The 13,473-nt window shown below is 38.9% G+C and overlaps 1 protein-coding gene across 1 annotated transcript; it reads right to left on the bottom strand.

Annotated features, from left to right (window-relative positions):
* Positions 1 to 220: 220 nt before the first annotated feature.
* TSHZ2 (teashirt zinc finger homeobox 2) lies at positions 221 to 3,291 on the bottom strand (the record flags this gene model as incomplete). Its single annotated transcript, XM_009582395.1, has 1 exon — positions 221 to 3,291. A coding segment is annotated over one exon (3,071 nt), but the record flags the coding sequence as incomplete, so codon positions are not given.
* Positions 3,292 to 13,473: the final 10,182 nt, after the last annotated feature.

The following is a 13,473-nucleotide window of genomic DNA, read 5'->3' as shown; positions in this document are numbered from 1 at the left end:
AAGCAACTTTTCTATATAGGGCAATGTGGTTATGCATTTACCAAGCACTTTTCTTGAAAACATTATAAAATGGATATGTACATGCAATTAGATTCATGAAGCAGGAGTACATTATGCATTTTATACTGTTTTCCTACATTTAAGAAAGTACAAATGTCTTACGAAGCCTCCTTAAAATGATGAAATTAAAACTCGCTATAGAGCATGCATACCTTAAGAGTTATTCTTCATCCACTTCTGCTACAAATTGTGAATGGTGTTCTGGTGACTTGCTGTGTGTTTTGCTTAGATGAAGTTTTACTGCATGTTTGCTCGCAAATGTCCGACAGCACAACTTACATTTGAACTTAGAGTCTGTGTCCTCTTCTCCAGCTATTGTTTCAGGAGATCTTTGAACTGAAACTCTGGAGATTTCTTGCTCTACCTTGGTTTGCTGCTCCACAGCCAGCCTGTTCATGTCTTTCATTTGGAAACCTAGATGAGATTCTAAGTGGCTAATGTAAGTAGATGGGGTTCGAAACTGAGATGCACAGTCGCTGCAATAAAAGACTGGATGTCCTTTGTCCATGTTTTTCAAAAACTTTGTTCCTCCAGTTTTCCTAAGTTGATACTTGACATTTGCCAACCAATGGCTGATGGTGGTCATTGACAGTCCAGTAAATTTTGAAATCTGCATGCGCTCTTGTGGGCCTAGATCTGATAATAAATATTTACCTTCAGATGTCTGGAAGAGGCTGGAAGCAAACTGAGCTTGCAAAATGAGAAGATGCTGGGGGTTCCAGTTTGACTGTCTGCCCTTCCTTTTATGAAGAGTGGAAACTTCTGTCGAGACATCCTCAAAGCGTCGGACATCTATTTCCAATTTCATAGATGGGATCCTTGAAGATGCAGCAGGTTTTGGTGTAGTAGCTTTGGGAAGAACTTTGACCATGTCAGCGATGTCAGACAGAGCATGTTTTTGAGGTGGAGAAGTACAAGATTGTGCTTGAGCTGACTCAGCTTTCTTGCCTTTGGATTTGGTCAGGTCAATAGGCTGATCATTGTTTTCAAACAAATAGTGCCTGGATACACTTGCAGGCTTTGGTGGGGTTGGAGCAGGAGATAAAACTGGCTTCTCCATCATATTTAGATTAGGTTTGTGGAACACAGAAATTGTGCTAGAGCTGGGGCTGCAGTTGGATTGAGGCCGTAAAGGCTCAGTGGCTTTGCCCAAGTGATTATTCAGTACTGACTGCAGAGCACTGAGAGGATTGACACAAGGCAGTTCAGACGAATGGTTGGCGGCAGCACAACCATTACTAAGAGAAGCTGCTGTTAGTTCCTTAAGGACTGGTTTTTCTTTTCCGCTGTCCTCTTTAATTTTGTCTTCTTCTTTCAAGGGACATGGTTCTGTCTTTTTTGGTTCCACAGAGGCTTCAGATTTGAGGAGAGGTTCTCTCTCGCTCTGACTGAGTGAGGCAGGCTCAGCTTGGATGCTGTCTTTAGCATAGTCCTTTTGTACCTCCTCCTTGTCATCAGTTTCCTTCTTCACTTGAGTGCACTGAGCCACATTTGCTGAGATAGGGACTAGAGGCATGACCTTCCATTTTGGAGCTATCGGCCTCAATTTATTGGTGATTGTTGGCCTGATTTGCAGTACTTGGGAACCCACAGGCAAAGACGGTTTAGCTCCTTCTGAAAGCTGATAAGCTGCGTGGATGCTGGGATATGCACTCCAGCTGGGCGCTCCATTTTGAGCTTTATTGATGGCTGTTGTGACAGTGTTCTCCAAGGACTTTAAAATGTCCCCACCACCCTTTGAACCATCTTCTAAATCTTCTTCTCTTAGGTACTGGTATTTCATTGTGGGATCCAGTGGTTTCTGAAGAGTGTCTTCATACTCTTCAGTTTTTAATGCTTTCTCATCTTTGTTTGCATCATCAGCTTTGTCTTTTTTACTTTCTTTTTTTAGTTCGGAGGTGGGAGCTATGCATTCTGCAGATGATTTACTAGTTGATTTTGAAACTGGGCTGTCATTGGCTGGTGCTTCAGACAGTGATTGCATTTTTTCCACAGCTAAAGGATCCAAAACAAGTTGCTTTCCTTTCTTCGAAGCTGAACTGGTCACTTTCAAGAAATGGCCAGTGACCATCATGTGGGTTGTGAGCTGCTGCAAGGTATCATGGGAACTTCCACATTCCATACACTTCAAAATCTGGGATTTGCACGCCTCAAACTGCCACGTATAGCTGGCGCCATTCTGGTAGCCATAGCGGTTGTTAGATGATAACTGCAGGTTCGCATTCTTCTGAGGAGAAAAAGTATCTGAGAAAGACCCCGTCGTGGAATCGGGGGAACAAGGCCTGTTAACATCAAACACACGTTTCTTTGCTGGAGTGACCATTTTTGAAGAAATGGTTGGTACCGGCTCCTTCAAAGGCACTTTTTGGTAATGTTTTGTTTTTATCATATGAACACTCAGATCTTGAAGGGAATCAAAAGAGTCACCACAGAACATACATTTCAGAACTTTTTGTGCATCTTCCTTGTCCATGTCCTGGAAAGCCCTTTTTCGGGGCTTTGAGTAGCTGGTAGGTCTGTGCTTGTCCTTTTTATGGTTGTCATCTTGGTAGTGACCTGTCTCATTCATATGAACCGTTAGTTCTACCAATGTGTCATAGGCAGCACTGCACTGCCGGCACCGAAACCGGCTGGCGCCTGTGAACACAGTTCCACACATTTTGCTGCTCTGCCTGTAGAGCTGGACTGAGCTAAACAGGTTGGGTTTCGAGACAGGTCTGGAAGGTAAATTCTGCTGCAAGCTTTTTGACAGTGCATCCTGGTGCCAATCAAAATCAGCTTTGTTCCCTCCATTTCTGTTGTCACAACTCCTCTTTTCAGAGTTAGACAACTTGAAACCCAGCCCTAAGCCTGTCCAGTAAGAGTCTGACAGTATGTTGGCATAGACTGCTGTCATTTTATCCATGCAATCATGTGCTTCATTCTGGGTTTTGGGATGGGTGCTGGTTTTTGGGTCCCGTGGCTCTCTAGAGCAAATGCTTTTAATATCTGCCACATGGTCACTACCATCACTTAGTAGTGATTCATTTTCTGCATCCTGGTTAGATATATGACTGACAGGGGAATTCTGGTAACTAAAGTTCCCTTTCTGCTCAGGACCCACTTCGTGTTCCTCATCCGTGCCAGTGTCATTGCTGCCCTGGAGTTGAGCAGTTGAGTTGTTGTCGTCATCATCTTCTTCCTCCTCCTTTATATCTTCCTCTTCCTTTAAATCTTCCTCTTGGACATAACCTGAAATGTAATGTTAATATATGAAATAACTTGTTAAAGGAGAATACTACAGTTCGAGCTTTCTAGTTTCACTATGTATTTTCTTTACCAGACTTCTTTTTAATCTACAACTTTATTGCCTGTTAGTTCTGGAAGTGAAAAAAGCCAAATGATGTCTCTTTCTGCAAAGGTTGCTGCATTTTATTGGCAGACGATCATAATTCTTTATAACTGCCAGAGATTCTGAGTTAATAATTTTCCTGTCATGGGAGTATAATTCTAACTGTCCTGTAATGGGAGAGTTGGAAAATTCATATGTAAGAATTTAAAGTTTATACTAAAAGCTTCAATTCTATCAAATTGTTTTTAGCCTCAGTGAAAGAAAGGGTAGAATTGGCAAGGAACAGAAGAAAATAACTGCCATAATCTTCCTGGTTCATAGCATCATCTAGGTACAGTAACCTTTTGCCATTTGATCACCTAAAAATGCACTTTAGAATGTACACAAATAATTTATATGTCAAAATACAACATCTGAACGTGCTAATAGGCATAAGTGGAACTCTTTTGTTTATAAAAGTAATGTACTGTGTACCATAAAAGCAAATTGTGCTTCAGTAAAAACAAATCCATAAATTTCAGGGCAAGAACCTTTGGAAGTTACAGAAGAGTATTAGGATGTGACAGAGGTAGACCAAAGTTAACTGTAAAACTGGAAAAGTAAAGCAAATCTAGAAAGATTTTCTTTGACAAATTAACTATTTAATTAATAAGATGAACTTGATACTGGAAGAGCTGTAAATTTTAAAATTAATTAAGGAATTCAGTTTGGTTTTTTTTCCTGGCCTTATAGGAGATAACCTGGTTAAAAACAGACTGAAGAATTAAAGAGGATTTTTGAGGGTGAACTAGCTCCATTGCAGTCATTGGATAAATTCACAATGACTCAACACAGTCAGCAATTCAATCCCAGACCCCCACAAGAAGAGATGGAACAGAACGAACAATTCAGATATGTTTTCACAAAACCCCAGTGTAATTTTTTTAACGGCCATTGCAAAGCTGTTATGCACAATGCAAGCAGACATTGAAACAATTCACTGTTATTGACAGCCATTCATCAAAAGTAAACGTTGATTTCCGAAGCACAAGTCTTTGTAGGAGCTATGTTGATGAGCTCTTCTAGGTGCAAACACAATGCTGCTAACCCTAGTGACTGCACTGCAGTCTCAGAAGTACTTTCTTGTGTTTGCTTAAGATCTAGCTTTTTGTGTCAGGTAAGTATGTAAAAAAAAAGAAAAAGCCAAAACCCCCAAATCAAAGCTGCCCTTAAAAATAACTAAGCAAAAATAAAATAAAACTCCAGTACTCGTAATTGTGAAGTAACCCTAAAAGCTCAGAAAGCACAAGGTAGATGACCGTAAAAGTGTTATTTGTTTCAAATCCAATTCCTTCCCATCTTCTAAGAAAAGCCATTTTATGGCTTTTTGAGAACCTGGCTCGTTTTGCTCCCTTGAATTTGGTACTCCTGCACAAATGATATCCTTTTAGCAAATTAAAAAGGATGGGCAGAAAAGGTAGAAGCATTTTGATTAACATATGGATAAAGCCTGCCACAGTTTTTTCAGGTATGCGTTTCAATTTTTCAATCTATTTGCATGTGTATCTCATCCCTTCCAACACATGTTTACCATCAAGCCAAAGAGATGAACCAGAACTGGAGGAAGTTTCCTGGATGGAGCTGCAGTATAAGAAGAGGGAAGTGATGGCGCTCTCTGTGGATGGGCTAAGAAAACTATGCGAGTCGTCTTTCCTATACCCTTCCCACAGTCTTAGGACCTGCACAGATCACACCAGCTTAGAGCTGGGCTTGGCTTACTCCAGGGGTGATACCAGGCAGCTTCACAACCAGAGGCAAAGACAACAGCAGTGGCTATGAGCAAATGGCCTGGACACCATTTTAGCATAATAAAATAATAATCACATAGTAGTAGGAACACTGTGCTCTTCAGCAGATGCTTTTAGCAAAGAAGCTAAATATTAAACATTAAATGTTAAATATTAAAAAATAAGACTTTTAGTAGTGTGTTGGGGTCCAGCAAATACTAGTAGCCCTGTTTACAGACGATCAGACTGAGGCAGGCAGCAAAGACAACACTAAGAATAAAATATTTTTTTCTCCTCCCTAAACTTCTTCACTAATAACCAGATAATACTTTCCATGTACCCCTTTCTGAGCTCGTATGTTATTCAGGGGGACGAGGAGAATGGAGGGACATGGAGGCGGCAAAAGCTCCTACACGTCATGAGTAACCTTGTTAAACAAGCAGCATGAACTGATGAGCTGGGCTGACATGGTTCTCGCGGTGTTAGAGATACTGTACAGCGTAGGTAGCGACGCTGGCCCCCTGCCAGGATGTATCACAGTGCCAAGCATATTACACCCAGCAAAACAAAAATAAGGAGGGAATCCAATGAAGGAATCAGACAAAACAGACAACAAATAGCATTCACACAGTTTTGGGTCAGTGCAAATTCGATTCTCCGTTTCAGCACCAATTTTTCAAATACTATTAACCCATTTTTCACCAGAAGGTAATTTTTTCCTTTGGAAGATACATACAGTAGTTTCTTCCTCACAATATTCTTTGTCCTTCTAGAAGGGTTTACTAGGAGAAGCAGAAGTACCAGACAGCTGCACATCCCGCATAATACAGATAAAATTTTCTGCTTAATTAGGCATCGACATGTTTACTGTAACCTTTACAGAAGAGTAACTTGTGCTGAGAAATCCTCTTTTTTTGTGTCTCCATAAGATACAGACACAATCTTATGAAAGTGGTAAAAGTAACTTCTTAGAAAACACCATCACAATTTCACAGTCAGGTCCATTTTAATGGTTAAGGATTCTGGGCAGCTTTGAAAACGCATTTCAGTATCCTACTTGTAAAACCATTTCTGTTTATTTAAATGATTTAAATTGCTGTGGGCATTTTAAGAACAGTGGAGACTTCTTCTGTGCCGACAACCTAGGGTACAAGAAATGCATGTGTCCTTCCAACAGTGGTTTTTAGCAAGATTTCATTGGACATGAAGTTTGATATGAACTGATGTAGCTATTTAACAGAAATAACATTAATTTAAGTGGACTTTGCATTATTTATTTTATAACTAAAGGATATCTTAAGCCTGTACACCCACATGCTTTAAATGCAGTGTCTGTAATAAGTAGCATAAATTTTGCACATCATATTGATGTCCATATAATAAATTGTTGAGTGACCTGTTCTCTTCCCACCAGTTCTCCCCCAGGCTTATTCTGACATTCCAAACCTCTGAGATGTTCATATATATCTGTCTTACAGGGGGAAAAAAAAATTAAAGAAATCCAAACTCAGTAATCAGATGAATGCTTCCTCCTTTTCCCAGATGAGAATTTTTCCCACCAAAATTAAACAGGCCCAGGCAGAGATGTAAGATGGGCAATGTGCCGTCCTGAAGAAGTGGGGGACTGAAATTTCACTGTCTGGGTGACTGGACAAAACCCAGGAGCTTCAGTGCATTGAATGGAAGCAATTTCTGGCTTCCTAAATGGAAATACAGTATTTGGTTTTAGTGCTGATTGATCCCAAGATAGCATATATCAAAATCATGACATCAGTAAGGATAATATTATCATATGGATAATAATCATAAATACAATTCTAAAATGTTTTAACTTTTTTAAAAATTTCCCTCTGTGCCTTCGCGATTGGATTCATGGTAATTCAAGAAATCTGCTTCTCTAGGATAAAGGTTGCAATAAACAGCTGATTCTTTATTCTTCAAAAGATAACATTTTCTTAGATATTTCTAGCATATTTCTAAAGAGTAACTAAAAGAAAGCAGGTCCAGTTAATACATCTGCAAAAACTCTTTTTTGAACTTACGGGTCTAAAACTCTATCCACATCCACCTTGAAGCCTTGATCCTCCTATGCAGACAGCACTGAGCTAAGCTCCCAGGGATGTTGAATCCAATATTGAGTTTCAGGCCCCTGCACCCTCAACTAACCTGTAATTTGCACCACATTATACATCACTTCTGACCTTAAATTGTAGAGTGTGAATACATCTTTTTTTTTTTGAAGTGTTCATTCTGACTGTTAACTTTTCCACCAGTGGATCCTATTTTCACTCAAATTTGCTCTTTTTCCACATAGAGAAACATTTCTTAAAATATATATATACATGTTTCTTTCCAAGACTGGAAAATTTATTTTCTGCCAAGAAAAGGGACAGTGAATCATTGTCCAGAACAACACTGCTAATCCGTGTAAAACCCATGCACCATCTGCACTTCTTCAGATATATATATTCCAGTTTTACTTGCAATAACATCATTAGTAGAGCAATCTCACAGTGCTATAAGGTGATCTTGTTTCCTTCTTGTCTGGCTTCAGCTCAAACATTATTTGTGTTTGGCAGAAGCTGTTTCTTTCTCTGGAATATTTCATGCAGATAATGGGTAATGACCACTTCTCATGCCTTTTTCTCAAAAATGTCTAACTACATTAGCTACCCCAAGACAAGTCTTAACATGGCTCTTTGTAGAAGTTCATAGCTATCAATTCATCCCAGTTTGAAAAGCAACTGAAGAGATAAATTGGCAAGTGAGGAAAAAAAATCCCTACTCTGTTGCATAACTCTTATATGAAAGACATTTTGGAATTTAACAGGACTAAAACCAATGCAGCACTCTGGAAATGCAATGGAGTTTCATAGAAAGAACTCTCAAAACATGAAATTTGTAATACAAATAACTATTGAAATAACTTTCTGTGAAGTTCTGCAAGATGGAAAGAAAACGCAGGGAAAGGTTACCATTCTCACCACAGAGGGAGCAGGGAGTGTCTGGCTCTGAATCATGGGTGTAGGAGAGGAAGGAGCATCTCTGTCATCTGGTCTAAACATCCTGGTAGTGTGAGGTTTATTCCTAAAGCTATGTGCATGCTGAGGAAGGTTTTAGATGTTCTCAAAACCTCAGAAAAGGCTGAATATGCTCAATTGCCTCTTTTCTTGGAGGCCAGTTAATTATTTTGGATAATGGGAAGGTATTTGCACCATTTGCTGCTATTACCAGCAGCATCCAAATTCACATCCAAATTCATTTTGCAGTGGCTCAGTAAGGAAGTTTCAGTCAGCACTCTAGTGATGCAATTTTGTGTCCAAAACAACTTGTCACCTCAAAGGAGAGATTTTTCCCAATATTCCTGTGCCTTTCTTTCCTTTTTCAAATAGTTACAGCAGCTGATACTAGGGCATGAATTTCTGCCTATTGCAGAGTTGGAAAAGAAACCCCCACTATCATCCACGGCTGGAGGATAGAAGCAACCTCTGTGGTGCCAAGCTTGCAAGCCACTGCAGCTTAGGAGCAAGGAAACTTGGAGTGGCTTCTGCCACAACTGAATTTTAACACGCAAAGGCAATTCCATGGAGTCATAACCATTATTTATATATGATGCTGAAGTGAAGCAATTTTGGGCTTTCATTTTTTTGTACTTTAATTAGAGTTGTATTATAAAGTTTTCTATTAAATGTCCAATTTCCTACTGGTTAAGAAGCCAAAATACCCACTAGTTTCAGTGGGACTTTTAGCAGCACAAAGGAGAACAGATTATGTCTTTTGTACCTTGCATCCTACACAGTTATGAGTCAAATGAAAATGATCACTGGCTGGAAGCATATGTGCAGGGAACTGGCTTGTGAGCGACCCATAAACTCGAAGCAAAACCAATAATAAAACTGGAAAAAAAACCAAACAAAAGGAAGACTGAAAAAAAAAGGTGAGCTGATGCGCTCTGCTGAGCTGAGAGTCGATAGCAGGGACAGAATTATTATGGAGTTTTTTCTTGCATAATTTTCCTTAAGGATGATGTTGTTTACATAGTCAGTTATTGCACTGCGAAAAAAAAGCAACTTCAGTCATATTTGCCTTGGATTCAGTCAGTTTGAATGGCTGAATTGCCAGGTGCTAGCTGTTGCAGAAATAGATTTAACCTTGTTCAGAGCCAACAGTTCAAGTTCCTTACATGAGGGCTTTCGGTGTAAGTGAATAATTTGCCTTTGGTTAAAAACATTTCTGTTTGTTATTTTGTACCAAGCCCTGGAACTTACAATTTCATTGTTTCAACCAGCTGAAGGTGTTTGACATTCTCCAGATTGTATTTTCAACGAATATGCGTCTAATGAAAGCTATGAATCGTTGCATCGCTTGAATGCAAAGAACTCGACCTTCACAGCCCTTTGCTGTGCACGAGCAGCAGACCCCCGCCTTTGCCCCGTCCACCCCGCCTGCCCATCTCTCGCACCAAAGTCCTCGCCCTGTCCTCGGCAGGCAAAGTTTTAGACGGGTATCAGGCAGTCATCGCATCACCACATCAGTACACGTTGCATTTAATTGCTAGTACAGATACAAAGGGTGCTTTCCAAAACGCAGTTTGGTCCTGAACAATTAAAGGAATACAGTAGCAGTAAATATGTTTTCCTCGTTAGTAATTTTAATTGCACCAGTGTAAATCACTTTACTGATGAAAGTATAAGTCTGAAACTTTTGTCTCTCTTCGCCTTTCTTCTGTTTTCTCTTGTCCTATTTATTGTTGTGGAAAACAGCAGAGTGGCTTTGTAAATTTATAAATTACCTCATTAAAAATCCAAGTTTCAAATTATGTTTTCCCTCTTTCATTATCGTAGGTTCCCCTAAATACCAATCTAAATTTCTTTAAATGGCATGAGCTACCAATCAGAATCACAAAAAAAATATATCTATATAAACTGAAAGTGTAATGAGTTTTACCAGTGTATTGCTAGCACTTTGGTTCATTTGATATGAACTTTGTTTTTTTAAAGTACCACATGGTAAGGCTTTGAAACTTCAGTTTGTAAAAAAAAACTGTAACAGCCTTACAGCCTTTGAAGTCACTACTGATATAACTCTGAACAGATCCATTCAAGTTCAACTAACATCAGACAAATGTTTAGTGTATCAGAGGAAGCCACAAAAGCAAGGATTTCATCAATATTTCACAACAGCCTCAGGGAAACTGTAGATTGCAATGCTGTAGGGCAGCTAATGGAATTACACACAAGGGTTTTGTACATTTAAAATAAGCAGCTACTAAAAAAATTACCCTTCAGTTTGATAGAAACTGTATAAAACTGCAGATGGGAAACAATTAAATAGCTACCAACATTTATCCATGTCAGCCTGATAGGTCATTTAATAACAGGTATTTCTTTCCTTCTTTCTTTTTTTTTCCTGGTAAGGCAATAATAAAGATTAACATTTATGAAAAGTAGCATAAAATATAGTACAGTCAAATGAATAATTAAAGATGCTTCTGAAGAATTTGTTTGCTATTGTATGGCCGTGAAGACTGCTTTCCAGTAATGAAGTACATTTATATTAAATGCAATTATAAATAGAAAGAAGATGAGGATTATGTTTATGGACACTTGCTTTTTATCCTAAAAAAAAAAAATCTTTGACTCATTTCTATTGAATCCATGGCTTATCTCATGGACAGCATTTCTTCACAACATGTTCCCCTTGAAAAGAGTTGGGCCCTGGCTTTGAATGTACATGGGGTACACTTGAGGATGGATATATTAGATGTAATAAACCAGTGAAAGATCAACACTTCCCCTGAAAGGCTCTTGATCAGAGTGAAGAATTCTGTGTATGAAAGCACAATGTTTATACTAAAAATAGATCCATATAATCATATTCCTTTTCATTACTATGTTCAAGGTGTAAAAATCTTGAAGTACTAGCCCTTCACACAGTTGGTTTTGAGTGTTTAGGTATGGTCTGCTACTGTGGGAAATTACTGTTTCTGTTAATAACTGATGCTTGTTCAGTGCATTGAATAGCACGATGTGAAAGACAAATTATTTGATTGTTATTTTTAAAAGGCTGCTTATTTCTTGGCCTCTCCAATTCAAAACAGACCAGCTTGGCTAAATACAATGGAGTATCCAGTTTCATGCTGAAGAATTTAAGCCCCAATTCAAGAAAGCTCATAAACCTGTTAAGTTTGTCCCATTTGGGGTAAGAGTAGATATGCTTATCTGACATAAAAAGAGGCTATGGCATGATGATGCTTCACTGCCATAATTACTTAATAATAAATTATTAATATGTAAACAATAGCAGCCTGATTTCAGTAATGTCACTAAGGATTAAATGAGTCAGCCTTGATAGAAAATCTGCCAGAGCAAGGGGCTAAGAGACAGGCTCAACTGTCCTAACTCCAGCATCTGCCACTGATTGCTGAGGTGGCCTCTTGCAAAAGTCACACAGGGTCAGTTCAAAGCTCAGATGTTTTTACAGATAAACTTCATGAACAGCCATTTTCTCTTCAAAATCCCAGCCTCCCTGCCTGTCGAACTGCAAAATGCTGCTTCTTGTACACGTTCTGCAGGAGCACACTGGGAAGTGCATTGTGCTTGTATGGTGAACTGAAAATCTAGAGCTACTTGAGTACTCAGCTTCACGATCCAGGATGGGTAGAGATGTATTTATTAAAGCACAGAATTCACGCACAGCTGAAGATGCTGCATAAAATGCAACCTCCTTGCAATAACTTGTTGACTAGGACCTGGTGTTACAGCCTGTTTTTAAAAAATATTAATGTGGCTTTAAAAGTACACCATGATTATAACATTTGTCTAATGAGCAGTGGGCCTTTTGTTTTTCCCTTTGGACACACAGCCATATTGCAGCTCCAGTGAGATCTGCTTTAAGCCATACTTGCCAGTAATATTCATAAATCTGTGCTGGTTACTCATAACTGGTTAAACCATGGCTGCAGCATCATTTGTCTCGTAACATCTCTTTAGATAAGGTACATAAGCAGAAAGTGGGAGTGTAATGAAATATATCTTCTTCATCTTCTTGCTTTGTTTTGATCTTGCATTCCAGGCAATAAAAAACTGCAAATAGTTTTGAAGTGTGAATTTTCACTTGCTGGGATTTCAGCGTAAAAGGGACACTAGTGAAGAATACACAGATCATCAAGTGTTTTATTTCCCTCTTTATTTTCTTTTCAGGAACATACTGTTGCAAATGTTGGTCCAAATGAATAGTCTGTTTCTTTTGTGACAAATATTATGGCCAACAAACGTTGACTTTTGACCATTAGACATCCCTGCACTTATAGCCACATAACCATCAAAGCACTAAGCCAGCATGAAGGTCATTACCCCAGACGGCATCCTACTTCGACTAACTTCTCAGATATGTAAGCAATAAGCAGTTGCAAGAGATTGATATGATACTTTGTGAGTAATTTGGATGAACTATAACACTAACCCAGTAAAGTATTATAATTTTAAATGTGTCCAGAAAATAATTGAAATTCTGGTTTAGCTTCATCATAATGCACAGCGCTGGGTATATTTAACAGCTGACTAGTTTAGCATGAATATTGCTTTACAAATGAGGTCATATTGTTTTTAAGAAACAATATTGCTATCAAACATGTTTAGAAGGAAAAGCAAGAAATTATGAGTAAACTTTTAACCTTTCTGTCTCTTTCTGTATCTGTTTACTATGGTGATTTAGGTGCTCAGTGTTGTTTGAAGGCAAACATAGAAGGTTCTGGCATTTAAAACAGATCCAATAATGAGCAACTTGCAGTCAGATTCTTTCTTATTATTACTCTGTCACAAAATCTCTGTTCTACATCACTCCATCTTTGCAACACCAGTCAGAGATGAGAAAGGTCAAAACATCTCCTTCAAACATACAGTCTATACATGCACAACACTATTCCTGAGTCACGTAAAACTGCCAAAATTCAATCCATGCTGTGGAAAAGAACAGAGTCCATAGGTAATGGAGTTTCATTAGAGAGAAAGTTCTCCTCCTGCTGGCACTGACACAGTCCAGGTCAGAGTGGGATCACCTACTAATTGTAGTCACAGGTTTCTTTTTTATCCCTTACACTGTTGTCAGAGGGAAGGATACCTAAACAAGCCACCTAAAAGAGTACTTAATATATACAACATGTATGCATCCACCTACTTAATGTTCAGACATTTCTCTACCCAAGGAAGTGGGCACACAGAGGCCCTGATCCTGCTTTTCACTTCTCATTGCAGTCAACGGTGAGAAGGCATCAGCAACTGTGGTAAGAATCAATCTGCGATCCTTTGAAATCTG

Source organism: Fulmarus glacialis, unplaced genomic scaffold, assembly GCF_000690835.1.
Source record: "Fulmarus glacialis isolate BGI_N327 unplaced genomic scaffold, ASM69083v1 scaffold12667, whole genome shotgun sequence".
Lineage (NCBI taxonomy): Eukaryota > Metazoa > Chordata > Aves > Procellariiformes > Procellariidae > Fulmarus > Fulmarus glacialis.
The sequence above is the reverse complement of the archived record's forward strand: the minus strand, read 5'-3'. Positions and strand labels throughout refer to the sequence as shown.